The following is a 20,030-nucleotide window of genomic DNA, read 5'->3' on the forward strand; positions in this document are numbered from 1 at the left end:
GCTTGTGAACAGCAACATGCTCTTGTCTTCATGAGCATTAACTGTAGTCCCTGGAGTCTGGTGTCCACAGTGTCCTCCGGAGTGGGGAGATCTTGGCCTTTTCAAGAAATTCCAAATGGATATAACTCCATAACTCAATGTGCTTTTTTTTTTAATGGTAGTTTAGGATTAAACCTGCTTCTTTTCTTTCAACATAAATAACTTGGCTTCTTTTGTAGTATTTAATTTCTGGTATTGATACCCTGAAGTCAGCTGACTTCCATGTTTTTATATCTTGGTTCCTGAGGAACAAACAAAACAGTTCATTATGACAGTTTGGAGTATGCTTTTCATGTAAATTGCTCAGACTTTTTCTCATCCCTAAAAGAAAGTAAACCATTTTTCTTGTTGCCTATTGTTTTTTGTAAAAAGGTTAAGGATTCCCATTTGAGAAGGTGCTAATTTTATAATTCATGAATTCTAAAATTAAAATGTTGATATTGAACAAATGCTCTCTTTAAATACATTTTCTAAGTGTTCTTCCACTAGCAGACAGTGGCTTTGGGAGAGATTTTAAGAGAACAACCACTATATTAATGTTTAACTCCTATGGAGTATATGATAGAAATCTTCTTTTATTATTCAATTTCTTGATTTTGGAAGTTTTATTGTTTTTTGTTTTCCTATATTTTAGTTGTTGTCCATTACTTATTTTTACTCATGCATATAAGTTTGTTATCATAGGTTGTAGAAAATGGGAATGGAAAATATTCCTTATTTCTTCTTATAGGGGCCAAAGTGGGATTCCACCCAATGCTGCTTTTTTCCCTTGGGAAACTGGTCCATGGTCCAAAAGATCATACTGTTTTGAAATCTTTGGTAACCTCACGCCTAATATTTTCCCATTATTTGAACTATCCTGGAAAGTATCCATAGACAAGTGCTAAAAAGTTGTCCTAAAAATACAACCTGAAGTTCTACATACAATGTTGAAAAACTTTACATAGCAGATTGTGAAAGTGTGGTGCTGGTATAATGAAGATGATTATAATTATGAAGATTATAAAGATGTATAGGGAAAATCCTCTCTTCTACAAGCTACCTATCCTAGTTCCCCATTCCACCTTTCTCTTAAATCTTCAACCCAGATAACTACTGTTTTTAATGATTTACCTTTCTAGATTCTCTTTATGTTTAAACAAGCAAATACAAATATATACCCCCACTTTAAATAATAACAACAAAATGGCATACCATGCCAAAGAAAGCAAGTACTGTATATACTGAAGAGCTTCTTAATTCTTTTGTTTGAATAGCTTAATAGTATCACATTGTTTGGATTTACCAAATTTATATAGTCAATCTCATATAAATAAGCTTTTGCTACTGTACATGGCGCTAAAGTGAATAACTGTGTCAATTCTTATGGGAGCAAGATCTTAAGAAGTGTATACAGTTACAATATTGATAATCCTTTCATAGTTGCCCCTATGGAGATATGCTAATTTACACTCTCTTTGTCAGTGCATGGGAGTATTGATTACTTACACCATCTCACTTATAAAATGAAGTATTATACTTCTGGATGTTGATCAGACTGATAGGAGTAAAGGGGTAGTTCATTGTAGTTTTTATTAACTTTTATGAGTGAAATGGGATGTCTTTTCATGTTTCTTCAGGAACTCTTTTTATCCTTTGCTAATTAGTTTTTTTGTGGAGTGGTCGGCGGAGGTTGAATGTTTATCTTTTCCTTACTAATCTCTAGGGGCTTTTTAAGTATATGTTTTAAAGATTAGCCATTGCTAAAAATGGAATTTGCAAATTTTTTTTCCAGTTTATCATTTACCCTTTGGTTTGGCCTAGTCAAATATTAAATTTATTTTATCTTCATTCTAAATTTTGTCATTCAAAATATTTTATTTTTATATGGATAAAATGTATCAATCTTTTATAGATCTACATTTAGGATCATAATTTCAAATACTTTCTACATCTTAAGATTATAAAATAAGTTAAATTTATTCCTGGTCATTTTAACTTCTGTGTTTTTGCCTTATATAAGAACTTTTCTTTGACCATATCTTCTGACTGGTTGTTGTTTATATATGTGAATTAAATTCTGTATTTAATTTTGTAGCGTGCTACCTTATTAAATTCCCTTATTGTTTGCAGTTCAGTTTATTTTCTTGAAGTATTGAGATATATTGTTTATAAGTAGTGATGGTTGTACCTCTTCCTTCCCAATTTTATACTTATAACTTTTTCTCCTAATATGTTTTCTAGTATTTCCAGTAAAAAGTTAATTAATAGTAGTGTTACTGGTCAATTTTTCTTTCTTTCTTTTTCTTTGAAATGCTACTCTATCAGATACACTAGACCCCTGTAGCTGGGCATACGCTGTGGTGCACTTATTCTTTTAATCCTCATTTCTTGTTGTCTTTTAGGTAAATCACGTAAATTTCAGTGTTTGGTTCCATCTCCTGTGTTAACATTTTAATTATAACTCTTCATGTTATTTTGTGTTGGTTTATATAGAGATTACAGTGTCAATCTTTAGGGTATTATAATTCTCAAACAATTGCATATTACTTTATGGACAGTATAAGACCTTACCCAGTAGAATTTTATTTACCTGTCCCCTCCTTTTACTTTTGTTGTCTTATATTTTATTTCCACATATGCTGTGACCCTTATGACATGTGCTTAAAGCCTGTATACCCAAATATGTATTCCTATTGGAGCTCTTTATTCCTTCATGCAAATTTCAGTTTTCATTATTTCTTCCCAATCTAAAGATCCCTTTTTAACATTCAGGGAATTAATGTCAGAAATGAATTCTTTCAGCTTTTACCTAACCAAAAATTTCCTTTATTTATTTCACCATTGTTTTTGAATGATATATACACAGGATATTGAATTTTAGTTTGACGTATTCTCTCCTCTTTTTTTTTTTTTACTATAAGGTGTCATTATTTTTTTCCTTTTCATGTGCCTCAGAATTTTTATTGTATGTTATATATTTTATATAAAAGTAGAGTATCGAGCTAGTAAAATGTTATCAAAACCATGAGCCAGGTATGGTGGTGCATGACTGAGGCAGGATGATGACAAGTTGGAGGCTAGCCTGTACAACTTAGCAAGACCTTGCCTCAAAATAAAATATTTAGGGGTTGGAGTTGTGGCTTAGCATTAGAGCACTCGCCTAGCATGTGCAGGGCACTGGGTTCAATCCTCAGCACCACATAAAAATAAATAAATTAATAAATAAATAAATAAATAAATAAAGGTATTGTGTCCAACTACAACTAATAAATAAATAGATAGATAAATAAATAAATAAGATATTTTAAAAGTGGGGGGGGGGTCAGGCATGGCTCAGTGGTAGAGCAGGTGCCTAGCCTGTAAAAGTCCCTGCCTTCAATACCCACACTATACACACACACACACACACATACCCCAAACATATTAATGTGCATTTATGATAGAAAAATATTTAGAACAGAAGTAAGAAAGAACAGAAAAAGGACTGTCCTTGAAATTTACATAGTAGGAGTTAGACTGAGTACACTTTGAGATTCTGGAAGAATCTTTTGTCTATCTCTGCATCTAATTGGGACTACTATGCCTAAAGATAATTCAGAAAAAAATTCTGGGCTGTGCCCCTCAGATGATTAAAGAGTTGAAAAATTAGGCAGATGAAGAAAGGTCCTGGGATCATTTTCCCTGAATGGAAAGTTGTAGAGTTGTTAAGTGTCTTCAAGTCTGTGAAGAGCTATTATGCCAAGTATGGTCAGCAGCTGTGTATTGGTCTCTACCGTATGTGTAACTACAGTACTGTGGATTTAAGTTCAGTTTAGGGAAATAATTCCCGACAGTAACCAGTTATTGTTGGTAAGCTTCTTTGTGGAAGTTAAGAACCTCTTTTTCAAGGTCTTTGTAAGATGCACTTGGTGTTGGATGATGTAAGAGAACAAGGCACACTAGAGGACTCTCAAGGTCCCTTCTAGCCCTGAGGTCCTATTATTATTGCATATTTATAGAGCACCCAAATTGGCGGTGTTCTTTTCAGAGACCAGAATTACATTCAGTTCCTGTCCAGTGCTATCACAGTCAAAATTAGACAGATCAGCAATGCCTTAGTTGCCAAGTCAAGTCAGAGTTGAGTGGGCTTCTGTCTAACTACCTGAAAATGTGTATTCCTTCTTGAACATTAGAGAGTGACCTCTGAACACGGTAAAAGATCTTAGGTTCGTGTTATATCTCTCCAGGGGGATTTTTATTGGGTTACTCTAAGAATTTTTGTAAAATAATAAATAAATAAATCATATATTATTATGTGTTAAGCAATCTAATTTAGAATCACTGTCCTCACATCTTTTATTATAAAATGGAGAAAAAGAATTGCACTTTATTGCCAAACTATTTAAATGTTACATAATATTCTTTCTTTCTTTGGTTGGTTTTTGATTTTTTGTTTGTTTTGAAGTGCCAGGGATCAAACCAGGGCTAGGCAGCACTCTATCACTGACCTATGTCCCCAGCCCTAGTTTTTATTTTGTACTGATAACTTTCGATTTCTCTGACCATGGATAATATACTAAGGGGTGAATTAAAAACTAAAACTTTTAACTGTTTAAATAAAGTCCCATATTTTTACTGAAAAAAAAGGAATACACCATAATATTTGGTGAAAATGAATTGTTTAAACTGTCTGAATTTGAAAGAAAATTGTATTGTATTTTTGCTTAACATTAGCTATCTAATCAAGGATTCATTTGACATTCACGTAATCTCAAACATTAACTACTTGTTGAAGGTTAGCTTACCAGAACTTCTGTTCCTTTATTCCACTAATATTTAAATATTTAATTATTTTAAATGTAATATTTGGAAATACTTTTAAACTTGCAGAAAGTTTTGAAGAATAGTACATAGAACATAATATATTTTTACCTATTATTAACATTTTGCTCTATTTGCATTATCATCTGTGCATGCTTTCTCTTTTTTCTTTTTTTGTACACAATACCTTTATTTTGTTTATTTATTTTTACTTGGTGCTGAGGATCGAACCCAGGGCCTCACACATGCTAGGTGAGTGCTCTACCGCTGAGCCACAACCCCAGCCCCCTCTGTAAGTCTTTCTATATATTTTTTTTTCTGAGCCAAATAAGTATAAATTGCATAATCATGCATCTTTGCAAGTAGTTTTACAACTCCCTTCAAAATAAAAATATTATCTCATTACTATATTACTTAAAATGTAGAGGTAGCTTGAAGCATAACATTTGACCTTGCTTTTGTCCTCATCTATTTTAACTATCATTAGGGAGAGATATGTGTACATAGAGTATTTTTGTTGACTGTTCTTTAATGAAGCTTTAAGTTTTGACATAAGTACCTGTTGCTGCAATACATAATGCTATGGCTTTGCCATAGGACATATTACAGAATTTTGCACAGTGCTAAATTCTTGTTAATAATTTTGATAGAAGAAAACTCATTTTCAGATTCTAAATATTTTCATTTAAACAATTGAACTTACTCAATTTCTATCCAGTAAAACGACATGGGTTCAATTGAAGTTTTGGCCTGTAAGTTTATTTATTTTCTATTTCAGCTTAATTTGGAATCACAGAACTGAATTAATTTATTTGTTCATTTCCCTTGTAGTAGTTTATGATTGCATAAGTGTCAGCCAAGACTGAATTTCACTGTAGAATTAGCTATATCAGCTCCAGAATGAAGATGTGACTCAACAAAAATAATAAAGGGAAATATATTAAATAATTTTAGATATGTAAATCAATTTTAGATATGAAAATCAATATTCAATTGTAAAGAGTTTTTTTTTAATTTTTTTTAAAGAGAGAGTGATAGAGGGAGAGAGAGAGACAGAGAGAATTTTTTTCAATATTTTTTTATTTTTTAGTTCTCGGCGGACACACATCTTTGTTTGTATGTGGTGCTGAGGATCGAACCCGGGCCGCACGCATGCCAGACGAGCGCGCTACCGCTTGAGCCACATCCCCAGCCCTGTAAAGAGTTTTATTGCCATATTTTTATTCATTTATTAACATTGGTGATATTTAAGATTAATAGCAACTTTGAATAGATCTACTCTGAATAGTTCTTCAAATAGTGTGAGGTGTAGTGTTGCTCTGATGAGGTCAGTTCACTAAAGTTTTTGTTTGTGTTTTTCGGGTATTGAAGACAGAGTCAGTAAGGTCCAGGGAGAATGATGTCACTACTCATTGTGGGCAGACATACTCCCTGTCTTGCTGGAAGGCTTACATGGGCCAGAGAGCAAACAAAAGTACAACACGCGCTAACTTTTTCCACATAGCCACTTAATTTTGACCTGGAACTTTATTAGATAGCCTCGTTGTCCATGTAACTTTTAACTTCTATTTGTCATTGTTTCTTCTTTGTATTTATTAGTTTTTAGCTCACTGTGTGCTTGTTCAATGTTATGTGATTGCCAGGAAAACTAGACAATATTAGTTCCAAGAGGATTTTTCTTTCTGAAGCACCCACATGCAGGATATACAATCTATAGTAATTCTTATTCATTTGAAATACACCAATTTGCTCCTGTCAGTAGAGGATAGGTTTGTTGTTTTAAATTGCTGGGTTTTGTTTTTGTTGGCATGTTCCCCGATACAAATTGAATGGCTGACAAAAATCTATTCGTATGACAGTTCAATCTAGATAAGTGCCCTCTGTTGCCTAACAGTACAATTTGGGGTCTCAGAGATAAAAGCAAACTGAATTCCAGGCTTGTAGCACAGCTTCTTCGTGCAGATAACAGAGGTAATCCATATTCCTCAGGTCCACAGATCAGAAAAGAAGAAATATGCATGCACATCATCTCGTTTGAAATGGTGGTCTTTTAGCTTCTGCATAATAAAAAATAGAGATATCTAACATATGAGAACAATAAAATAGCTGATATGAAATATGCCTATATTTTAAATTAAAGAGAAATGTGGTATTGACATATAAAGTTGGAGAGGGTTCTGTTGCTTAGCATTTTCCCATAGTATATTGGCTTTTGTTGAATGCATGTACTTTCTATTTTAACATTCCCATTCTAAAATAAGTTATATCTTTAGGCGATGATTCTTTCATAGGTTTGATACTCTGCTGGAGATAGAGCTGAAGGAGTTGAGTCTTTATACCTATTGATTTACCTCTGCTTTAAAACATGTTAGTCTTTTTGCAGAAGTGCTTCCCAAGTATAATTCACATATAAAAAGAAGGACAAATGTGTGGTAACCACAGTTATGAGAAAAGAATTGGACTAATGCATAAGATAACAAACATCTTAGAAATATGGCCAAGGGCCTACATGTAGATATTCCGAAAAATAATGGTAAAATCTGCTGATTGATTGAAGAACTTTACCCAAGGAGAGAGCTGGATACTTTTTAGGTTTTTGTCTAAGGAGAACATGTGCATGGTAATACCATCCCTCAAATTAGAGAAAGACAGAGGAGGAATATTAAATAGAAGCAAGATAATACCTTGTTGTCTATGTTAAGTCTGAGATACCTTTAGGCTAAGATGCCCATAGGAATTGGATTTGTGGGTAGAATATTCCAGCTTCTAAGTGCTAGTTAGAATGATGAGAATAGATGATATCTTTCAGATGAGCAAGAAGAGGACCAAGAATGGATACCTAGGGAATATAAGCATTTCTGGGAAAACTAAGAGAATAGTTACACTGAAGAGACTGAGGCAAGACCAGAGGTAGGAGGAAATTCCATAGGAGGGTGGCACTGAAAGTGAGTGGTAATGTCAGATGATATGGAGAGATAAGTTGAAGAAAAGGACTAAATGTGATCATTAAAGCCAAAGTTGACACAATTTAAGCAACAAAATTAATGAAATAATATTAGATTATAAATCCAAAGTATAAAATCAACATCCATATATCCATATTGATATGAATAAATAATTGAATAATGATCAGTAGACAACTTCCCATGCATAAGAGTATCAAATGGTTTGTGTAGATACTCTGCCCTCAAGGAGATGGATCATAACTCCTACTCCTTAAATGTGAACCACACAAAGTACAGTACAGAAGAGGAAAAGAGCTTTACAGTAGAGAGATCTGACAAACACCACCTCAGCCAAGTGACCAAGGTCAACATAAGTAGTGGTGATAATATGTAACCTTAATATCATGTGATAAAAATGGCTTTTCACCTCTGTGGTCTTCCTTTGAAAAACACTGAACTCCAGTCTGGTTTTGAGAAAAACATCAGACAAATCCCAATTGAGGGGTAGTCTACAAAATACCTAATCACTGCTCCTCAAAATTGTCAAGGTCATCAAAAGCAAGAAAGTCTGAGAAAACCATCACAAGCCTAGAGCAGCATAAGGAGACATGACTAGTAAATATATTGAAAAATCTTGGATGGGATCCTAGGACAGAAGAAGAACCTTAGTTAAAAACTAAGGAAATCTAAGAAAATGATGGACTTAATAATAATAATAATGTACAATAATTAATGATTAATTCACTAATTATGATAAACTGGGTGTGGGTTATATGAGAACTCTTTACTATCATTGCAACTTTTATATAAATCTGTAACTATCATAAAAAGTTAATTTAAAAAAATGTGGTCAGTGATTTTGACAACTAGGAAATCATTGATGATCCTGGGGAGACCTAAAGAGCAATAGGAGAGTAGGCAGTTTGTAATAAGTTGACAAGTGACTGGAACATGATAGGTGGAGTTAGTGATGTAAAATACTCTTTTAAGAAGCTTGGCTAAGATGGGCTAAGATGCACACTGGTAATCTCAGCAACTCAGAGGATCTGGAGTTTAAGGCCAGCCTGGGCAACTTAGGGAGATCCTGTCTCAAAACAAACAAACAAAAAAAGGGTTGGGGATGTAGCTCAGTGGTAAAGCACCTCTGGGTTCAAGCCCCAGTGCCAAAACAAAGAAACAAAAACCTAATTAATTTATTTAAAAAAAAAAAAAAACAGCCGCTAAGAAGTAAAGGATGAAGAGGTTGATACACTTAGAAATGTTTATAAAGTTGAATGAAAGAACAAATAGGGACTGAAATGTTAAAGGTGCAGAAGAAAGAACATTTAATTGATAAAGTAAAGCCTCTGGCTAGGCAGGATTTTTTTTTCCATTTCAAAATGGAGAATCTTTTAGGATGAACATGTTTATGTATTTATGAATCTGGTATTAATATTTATACTTAGTTTATTATATTTTTATTTTGGATCACTCTGTTATAAAAGTAACCTTCAAAATGTTTTCACTGAAAATTTGGGCTAAAATGGTTTGTTCCTATTGCCTAAGCATTACAGCTTTACTGGCTGTATCCATAAAGCATTAGAAGACATCTTACATCTCTGAATTATGAACACTAAAACCTCACTGTAGCATAGTATACTACTTAATTATTTTTAATCTGTCACAACATGGGTCCAAAAGTAAGTCTCAGGGGTAAATAAAGCTGTAAAAATTGTTTGCCTATGAGATGGCTGGTTCCAGTATAGAATTTTAAGTTAACCATACAGAGAGTCAGCAGATACAATGGGTAAGCAGGAAATTCTTAACCCTTCTTAATAATCTGTGTGGCTCTTCTCTAAGCCATGTAGGTAGATTATTGTTGCTTTATAGTGCAGCCTTTGAAGATTAATCTTGAAAACCATCTAACACCCATAGGTGTGGTTATGACTCACTCTCTGAAATCAGACGTTTTATTCTATCAAATAAAACATTTTACCTAAGCATTTGCCATCCTTGAATTCTAAAATTTATTGTAGTCAGTATTCCAATGTTGAAAAATAATGTATAAGTAAAGGTTTATTATTCCTGCTGCTGTTGTTATTATTATTGAAGGAGGATGATCAGAAACAAAACAAGCTAAACAACTTTGTAGCTGATGCATTCACAGAACTGGGTGAATGGCACAGTCAACCTTGGCTTTGCAAAATGAAGGTAGGACCACTCCAGCCTGTCTTGGTGTATAGTCAAGTGAAGAACACAGAATTGTGAAGGGGGTTGTGTCCTTGTTCTTCCCTCACCCTATGGCCTCAGGTAGTAGATCACTCATCTGGTTTAGAACCCTTCATCTGTGAATCTGTAGCATGATCTAGGTGATGACTCGTGTGATACCTCAGTGTCAGTTACAGAATCCTCAGGATCTGTTCTCGAAATTATGGCTATGCACAGATTTTTCAGTGAATTATCACTTTTCCTTCCCAGTAGTAGGCAGTTATATAGGGAAAGTAGAATTATGTGAATTAATTATATTAATTGATATATTCCAGTTCAGTAATTTTAAAATACAAATCAAGCATCTGGTACATAGCATTCATTCATTTATCAGAGTATTATTTTTACAGTGGAAGTATATAGGACATTTATATATCATTAACAAACAAAATAGTAAACATTTTGATTATTTCAAGTAGAGTCTGTAGAGTTATTTTATTTTACATTCAGCAAGACTTTAAAGAATTAGATTTCTTCCATAGCATACTTTCACTATTCCAGATGCTAACAACAACATCTGGGCATTCTATCATGAGCTGATTTTCTGAATGAAGTAACTTAATTGCTGATTGACAAACTAACATGATTTAAGACACAGACACACTGTTCAATAGCAGTGTCAAAAGTCATAAACTACAAGCACATGCAGACAGATGGGGCCATGATACTAGCTAACTTATGATGCATTTTGAAACACTAATGCTAAACTTAAACTTCAGGCTAAAATTTAGAAATTCAGGGAGAGGAAATGAAGAAGTGCAGTTACCTGATTTTCTGGCTCTCTGTTTTGTAAATCATTAAATGATATAGCAGCAATGTGGTCAGAGTTCCTAGTCTAAATAAAAGTCTGTTCTAGCACTGTGCAACATAAATGGAGTTCTTTTTCCATATGGATTGCATATGGGTCTGTGAAAGTCCCTATGCGTGTCCACACATATAACCTCATCATATGTATATAAATATTCACATATGATATGTAATTAAATTTTTAAAATAATTAAGAGGCAGTATGGTATGATTTATCTCATTATTTACAGCCAAAAAATAAATATCCATTTCAAAAATGTCAAATGTGTTTGAAAATACAAACAAAAATAATAAATGACAGTGCTTATGATAAGGAAAAACTTTTTTTTTTAAATGTCAAGTCTCTTTTTCTTGTACAACATACAACAATGGATTATTTCGTATTCTCATGTTAGCCTGTTTTTGCAACTCTGGTGGTAGCTTGGCAGCAGGGCATGTTAGTATTTTCTCTCAGGTGGCTTGGGTATGGTCCATGGGCCACAGACTTATGATAGATAGAAAGTATATTTTCCTTTATTAATGTTACAGTATTGATGACATGTGGCATGTGCACTTCCCAGCAAATGGACTTGACCTTTAATTCTAAACAGTCTTTCTAGAGTAAGAGCAAGCCATGTTTAGTGGAATGATTACTTAGAAGAAACATATTGGAACTCACTTTCTCTGATAACATTAAAGAAATGCAATGAAGTTTTTACTATTGGAAACCATCCAAAAATTGCAGCACCATAAAATAAGGAATTGGACAGACACAATTTTACAGAATTACTGGGTTAAATAATAAATAACATGGACTTTTTAAAAGCTATTCTTGGTATATATTGGCAAATCATTTTTTAAGAAGGATGCACTTATATTCTTATCCATATATATTCAATATTATCAATTAATATTAAGATGAGCATGATTTGTAAGATTAATAGCCAAATTTATAGGATAGGTTTATATTTGTTCATAATATTTACATTCTCACAACAACTCTAGGAAATAAGTATTAGCCACTATTCTAGAGACAGGGAAACTGATATTCAAAAATCTCAATTTGACCAAGATCACATACTGAAATGTTATCTCTGTTCTATTCTTTCCATTCAGTGCCTTATGTTTTTTCATTGTAACAACTTCTAGGCATCAAACATTTACCTAAAAGTTTACTTTTCCTTTACTTAAGTGATATAGCATTATAATTTTAGACTTAAATTCCTTTTTGCTAGAACTTCATAGAGTACAAGGAGTACTGTGATGAGCAAGAATTCATAAATTCCTTTTTATTTATTTTTCTCCAAAATGTAAGTTTCTTGTCTGAATTGGTAAGTCATTTTGAGATTAAAAATGGAATACTTGGTGCCAATGATAGATACATTTTGAAAATGCCATCTGGGTCTTATAGTGCTATGATATTATTTAATTAGAACCAGATAAAATTAGGTAAGAAATGAATGCCAGAAATTATATGACTAGCTAATAAATATAATTTCACCATATTCTGTAGTTATCCCAAAGTGTTAATTATAACAGGAGCAGTTAAATTCTTTGGCTATGAAAGCATAGCAGTTTTTAATAGATGTATCACCTGGTAACCTTGGGCATTATTAAATATATGGGGACTGAAAAACATGGTAGAAGCAATGGGAAAGTCTGGCCAGACTGTGTAATTTGTTTTAGAACTACAGAGAAATCTATTAACCATTTCTTCGATAGACCAATTTGATTGGGAAGTAGGACAAACTGTTCTTTCATTACTTACCAAAAACGAACTGCACTTTGTATCAATTATTTGGCTGTCTGCAGCACATAGATTAGAATAAAGGGCATTCTTGGTGTTTGTGAATATTGCGGGTCCCTGATTAGTAATTAAAGTCCTGAATGAAGGAAACTAGGCTAAAATTGAATGGGAATGAGAAAGTCTTAATTCTGTGATGCAGATGTTAGAAACAGATTGTCTTGAGCAGCCCAGTCAGTGCAGTGACATTGTACATGGCCAGGGAGTATTCACTTCCCAGGTAAAACTCAAGTCAAATGCCTCCGAGATGCTTTCCTTTCCCATGCCTTGTGATGTGGCTGTATGGGTATTAATTTAGTGAAATATCCTGTCTGCCAGGTGTGGGAACTAGCTGATTTTATTGTAATACCAGATCATTACTTAATTCATATGCAACAGAGAACAGCACATGGAAAGCATTATAAATCTATTTACAATGTGGCTGGTGTGATGATAACATTGTATTAAATTCCCAGGTGAGGCAATTTAAGCAATTGCTTTGCCATGTGCATGCCGTGGAAATTAAATTCTCATATACGCTTTAGCTTTAGTAATAAACCAACTTCATTGTTATGTTTTTGCTTGTGGTGGGCTTTAGAATCCTCATTCTGGTTATATATACCCAGTTTCACATACAGAATCATACAAGAGACAGGACCACAGGTCACAAGTTTTAATTAGTTTAAGCTAAGTTAATTCATTTTGTCTCTAATTTAGCAGTGCCTGTCCATGAACACATTCAGCTCAATTGGGAAATGTTAAGGCTTGGGTCAAGTAGATAGATTATTTCAAGCCAAATTTCCAGACAGACCTGAAAAGTGTATCTATTTGAACTTGACTTTAAGAAAATCAGCCAATCGGTATGCAAAAATCCTATTCATATATGAGGTGAAAAACTGACAATCTCTTTGAATCTGAAATTCTTGCTTTTATAACCACAGACTCGATTTTGTCATGGGTTTAAAATAGTCATTGAAACTGTGCATCTAACTTCTTAGAGTTAGGTCACAATCAGTGGTTAATTTTTCATAGTTTTGTCCACATATGATCTGTAGATTTTCTAACCAACTGTATCTAGTCCACCATGTAAGTCAGAAAGAATAAGCTTTACATAAGCATACAAGTAAAACCTAAATATTCTAGTATTTAATACTGTTTGTGTGTGCACACCTGTGTGTGTGTGTGTGTGTGAGAGAGAGAGAGAGAGAGAGAGAGAGAGAGAGAGAGAGAGAGAGAGAGAGATTTGGCAGTTGAAGCTTTTTCACCCTTATGGTATAGACCAGAAACTGAAGTAGATTACAAACTGCATAGAGCTTCTGTCTTTTCCAGAGCCACATATAAAGCACCAGTAGACAGTGGGAACTGACAACTAAGACTAAAAATGTTGACAATTTCTTGATTTGCCTGGTTAGCTTATGTATAGAAGTCATTAACTATTTATAAAATGCATTATGAATTGGGTTCCTTCAAACTGTAGTTGAATATGTGACATTTCCAGCTCAAATTCTCATGCTTGCATTTGGCTAAAGTACAGATTTTATACTGTTGATAATGAAGTAAAAATATTTTAGTTATGTTTATCAAGATACAACAGAGATTTCAGTTTCATTAACTTTGAATCCTCTAAATTAAAATATTATTTAGATACTCAGAAGTGTAGCATGAGGGTTTTTTTTTTAATTCCATAAAAGGTAGCAGAACTTATTGATGTTTTGAAGGAAAATTATTCCTAAAATAAGCAGTCTGTCATTCAGAGGAATTTTGCCTTTTTTTTTTCAATTAGTTTAGTTATGGTCTTGCAGGCTAAATTATGTCTGATTACATACAATCAATCTGTTTACTGAAAATTTTAAACCGTTAGAAAATATAAGAAAATAACCAATGTTGGGCATTCAAATATAATTATTAATAAAACAAAGTCATGATTTATTTTATTTTTTATAAGACAAAACTCAAGTGAAAAGAGTTCTATTTTAGCATTTCTGTGCCATTTCCAAGGGGTAGAACTATTTTTGATATTTGAAGTGAGTTGTCTTTTCTTTAAGAAAAGTCAATCCTGTCTGAGAATACTTTGTTAAACTCAGCTATCATTTGCTTAATTGCATCTAGAAAAGCCATCCATCCAAATGACCAGTTTTTACCATCCCAGTGATAAAGAATGACATTGATAGGGACCACCCCTCAACTGCAGATAATCCTTAGGTCTCCTCTTGCTAAGCATGCATGCTCTTAATTGCTGGTTTTCAAAAGCAGTACATTCTGCAGTACAATCTAACCAAAACAAGATTAGATATTTAAGGGATACACACTTGTAATTTTCTTCCTCTTTTTTAGTATATTAAATCAAAAAAAGGTATAATGTAATTGAACAATCTATGCCAATTTGTTGGTATTTTGTTGAAAAAAGGAAAAAACAAAAACAATCTCCATATGATATTCTTGCATACTGTGGAATGTTTTAGTCCCCCATAGTGATGAAATGAATAATTAAAAAGGCAGCTCTGATACCACAGCCTGTTTAAAGGTTCTCATTCCCTTTAATGCCATAAAATACTTTTGCTTAGCTAGTTTGAAACTACTATACTGGAGATCTCCAAATGGGCAAAAGAAAGCTTTAGCTTGGTCTAAATGGTGTATTAAAGCCATGAAGTAGATTGTCCTTGTAACTTAGCATTTTAAAATGCAATTCTGCATAAAGTCAATAGAAATAACTAATTAATAGTAATTTCAGTAAATACAATAAGAGACACAACCTTAATATATGCTGCTTGTGGTGATAAAAATGTCAGGTTTGTTCATAGATGAATGAGTTGGGGCACTCCTAATTTTCAGGAGATCTGATATAGTTGTCTTTATTGATCTCAGGCTAATGGCAACTTCTCTAATTTGTCCTCCCCACAATATTGTGGTAGTTTTGTTTACCTCCTTACATATTTATTGTGAGTGCAAAGGTGTATGTTTGTGATAGTCTTGGAGCAGAGACTTGGGGCAGGAAGGGGATGCCACCATCTCCTTTATACTGAAACGTTTTGCAATTCTTGTGCTGTTTTTTCCCCTGTGTCTTTCCATAGGGTAATAGAATAGGGAGCAATTTTTTTTTTTTTAAACAGGCCTCCTAAATTCTAATCCTAGTTTGATCATGACCATACTATTAGAACTCCATGAAACTTTTTTTCCCTAAAAAGGAAGGTTGTAGGTTTTTTATTTTATTTATACTCCACTGAGCCTTTTTTAATTGTGCTCTGCTAGAACTGTAAGCCCCCAGTCTTAAATAGTATGTAATGAACTAAATTCTCTCTTATGTGCCATTCTTGGAAAAATTGAGAAAAAATCCTTTGGTTGTTCTTGTCTAAGGTCCTTTTAAATTCCAGTATGATATGATTTCATGTCTATGGTGTTATGATCTCTATGTGGCCAAGCAGTGTTACTTATTCACTAGTCTAAAAATGTAATGGAAATCTTATTGTTGACTTCTGCTCATGGATTATGGATAGTCCTTTTCAACTACAATGCTTTTTCAGACCACAATTGAACAGGTAAGAAATTTATGTCTCAAAGTGTAGATTCAAGTGAGAAAGAGATGACTCTGTTTTCTAACTGATCATTTTTGTTTAGTTCAGAAGCAGAAAAGCTTACAAAGTAACTTGTAAATCTGAATTTGGGTCTGAAATAGTGAAGATGCTGTAGGAACTGAGGACCATATACAGTTTCACAACTAATTTTCAGAGTCATTTACCTTTTCCAAATTGTATAGATAATTCATTAATTGTTTGCAGACATGCCCCTCCAACTTTACAAGTGCAGGTAGATTTCTTGTAAAACAAAGTTTCAGTGCATGAAACATTGACTCAGCCCACTTGTCTTTATTACTGGGATTGTGAAAGGCTGACTCATAGCTTACTAGCCTTTATTTACTGGGATTGAAAATTTTAATTTGCTTTACCAGACAGACATAGGCTGTGTACACACACACACACACATACTCCTTTTCATTAGGCCATAATTTATAGAGAAGTTGGAGATATTTAAATTATTATTTGGATAGGGGATAAGTTTTAAAATCCTTCTCTTTCTGGTTAGTAGCATCACAATAAAGAAAGAAATATAGATGTGTGAGGCCAGGGATTCCAGAGTAAAATTTGAGATATAATGATTATCCTAGAATTAGAATTTTAAAAGCTCTAAATTATACAGTCTATTTCCTGCTACAATATACAGTTTTTTTAAATTGCAATCTAAGGTTTATAAATATTCAGCTATTTAGCTCCATTTCTTTCAGTTTAGTAGTCTTATTTGAATGTTGATGTACAGAATGATATACAAGTTCTAACCCATTTATGAATATTAATAGAATATGTGCACAATGCAGTTTTCTTTCATTATTGACATTTTTAAAAACTTCTTATTTACATTAAATTACTCAAGTTCAGGAACTTTAGGCAACTTTGGTTTGCAGATTTTCGCCAATAGATAGGTTTCCATTAGGGGGCTCTCGAGGTTTGAGATGATCAGCCTTGATACCATAACGCTTCGAAGCCTTTACTTTCTAACGTTCCTCTCCTCTTTCCCTTTTTGTTTTGTTTTATAGAAAAGGTCACGGATCGCCTACAGTGACGAAGTACGGAATGAGCTCCTAGGGGATGATGGGAATTCCTCAGAGAACCAGGTAGAATGCTAATCAGGAAGGCCCGGTGGGTGGCTGGAGGGTGAAGGAGGTCACAGGCACACTGGGCTCTCAAGCTGCTCCTTAACAGTATTAGCAGCAACTCATGTGGAAGCGATACTGTTTAATGCAAAGCTGGAGTCTTAATCAACTTCAAAATGTTTCTTGGAGATCTTACATTTAACCCTTTACCTTGTGATCACTGTCTGCTATCTTTTAAAAAAATCTTTTCTTCTCTTTTCTTTATTATTTAGTACTTAAGGAATAACTTGAAACACACTGTTTGCAGACAAAGCCAAGGTCTTCACCTCAAACACATGTAAAAGGAATAAAAAAGTACATAATACAGCTTTGATAATAATGCAGTATAATTAAATCAACACTTGCAGCAAAACAAATGAAAGTAAGCTTTCAAAATTCAACAGCGCAGCTCAGTCTCCTATTGTGTAGCTTCTTAAAAATACATTCACCAAAATGCAAATTTTAAGTACCAGTGCCAACTTGGATACCCAGATAATGGTAATATTATCTTGCTTCTGTCAAATAATAGTAATAATAATAATAATAATAGGATAAGTCTTTTTTTGCAGTTTAAGATCTGTGTAGACAAAAAGTAAGATAGTTTCTTCTTAAAAGGGCCTTACAACTTGGGCTGTCAGTTCTCATTGGATCACATTCTAGTGTCATGAGTCTAATTAATGTCCTACTTCTTTCTTTGAGTTAATACTACAGACTTCATAATTTTACATTGATAATGTGTGACTTTTTAAAAATGTTTCAAAACTTGAGTATAGAGATGATTTAAAGAATGTAAAGATGATTTAGAGACTGAATGATGACAGGAAACTTCACAAGCAAGACTTGAATGTGTTTATTAATGTTATTTTGGAAAGTATGATAAAGATCTCTACTCTGCCTGAATAAAACTGAACATAAATCATTCACTGGAGAAACTGAAATTTTAATAAGATAGTTAAACAACATATCAATACACATTATAAAAAGTGCATAACTGTATTTACCATTTCAAATAGATTATATTTGCTGATACAATATCACCATATATGCTGATACTATATTCCTAGCTACTGTAATGTTAATATTGTAAACAGGGATGTTGCTTTGTGAGGAAAACCCCACCCCCACCTCTGTGCACGCACGTGCACACACACACATACAAAACCAGAAAAACAGGAGAGGAATCACTGAGCTGATGATGTTTGTTTTGGTGAAGTTCTCAACTCCTCCACTATTTGAGTTTGACATGTAAACACATTCAGATTTGACTTGGGATTTCAGCTTCCCTGATTGAAATGTGAGAATAGCTAAAGGAAAAAATAGCACATCAAACATAAAAGGGTGATGTGATGAAGGGGTTTTACTCATAATAGATTAAATAATGTGAGGATGAGAGAAAAATATTTTCTTCTTTTTTTAAAAGTGAGATTTAGATTGCTCATACTTCTTGAATGAATGAATGGTAACTTTCCTCCTACCTACTGCAAAAAAGCATTATCTTTTTTTGCAAAAAAAAAGTGAACGCATAGTTCCCATGTCAGTTCTTTAAAAAGCTATAGATCTTTCCCTCATTTGAAACTACTGCCTAAAGTAGAGGAAATAGAAAGGAAGGGGTGTTTCTGTCTAGCTCAGATTCCTTCATTGTAATGAATGTTGTAGTTCTGTGACAGGAATCCCTTTTTTTAAGCATGTTCACTTCTCCTAATGGACATTTTATGTGCCTAAAATATTTGCCTTGCATACATATAAGTATGATTTTTATGCCTAAAGAAAAATATTCCACAAAAATACATTTGAGTTAATGTTTTTCTGGATTTTGCAAATTAAATTTCTGTCACCTTAAAGTGATTATGCAGAGATTTCCCCTGGACTTGTATAAATCAAACTTACAAATTCTAAAAGTGCTTGGAGAACCTGGAGTTTAGTTGTAAGGAGCTGTCACTTTAATAAATAGAGTATGATAAGTTATAATCATGAGGATATATAACTGATAGATTATTATTTATGTGAACTTTCAAGTTTAAGATTTGAATGAGGCTTGAAAGTTCAAAGAGACCACACTTTGGGGAGGCAACTGTAGGAAAATTTCCATGTGATAAAGTCATTCAATTTTGTTTTGTGGCTCTTTGTTATAATATAGGAATTAAAATCTCTGAAAGTAAAGCACATCATTTACTAGGTATGGTCGCTTGAAAATAACTTTATTCTTTCCTTTATTCTTCGTCTTAAGCATTATCATTCTGTCTTTTTAAAATATCCTATTTGCCAGTTTTTATTTAGGCTGAATAATCACAATAGAGGCTTTTTTCCTGAAGAAAAAATATTTTAAATTGGTTCTTTATATTAATTTTGTAGCTCAGAAACTACGAAGATAGCTTTTTTTCTAGGAGAGATTACCAATAATTTATGTAAGAAAATAGTTTCTGTTTAGAAATAAGTTTACTTTTAATTGTTGATAAATTGATTTTCAGAACTTCTTGTTCAAGTATTTATGATAAACTTTCAATATACAGTAAAATTTAGAGAAAAACAAAATGGAACAAAAGTATCAAAAAAAGGGTTTGTTTATTGAAATTAGGTTATATCTGTCATTTAAAAATATATACATAAGAAAATATAATAAGAAGCAATAGCAATGATTGCAAATAGGTTAAAGAAATACTGACTAGTTATTTTCAATGCATCATACACATACTGCCTACATAGTGAGTTCTTTGTAAAGATTTGGACTAATATGAATGCAGAAGCTATCATTTCTCATTCGGGC

The 20,030-nt window shown here is 33.1% G+C and overlaps 1 protein-coding gene across 8 annotated transcripts in view; it reads left to right on the forward strand.

Moving 5' to 3' along the window:
• The window catches only part of VTI1A (vesicle transport through interaction with t-SNAREs 1A), a 443,239-nt gene that overhangs the window by 48,261 nt on the left and 374,948 nt on the right, over positions 1-20,030 (forward strand). For all 8 annotated transcript variants that reach the window (XM_081268185.1, XM_081268187.1, XM_081268182.1 and 5 more), the window contains exon 4: positions 17,171-17,248. In XM_081268185.1, the coding sequence (XP_081124311.1) occupies positions 17,171-17,248 (78 nt within the window). The remainder of the gene's footprint in view (positions 1-17,170; positions 17,249-20,030) is intronic.

Source organism: Spermophilus citellus (genome assembly GCF_964194105.1).
Source record: "Spermophilus citellus genome assembly, chromosome: 15".
Taxonomy (NCBI): Eukaryota; Metazoa; Chordata; class Mammalia; order Rodentia; family Sciuridae; genus Spermophilus; species Spermophilus citellus.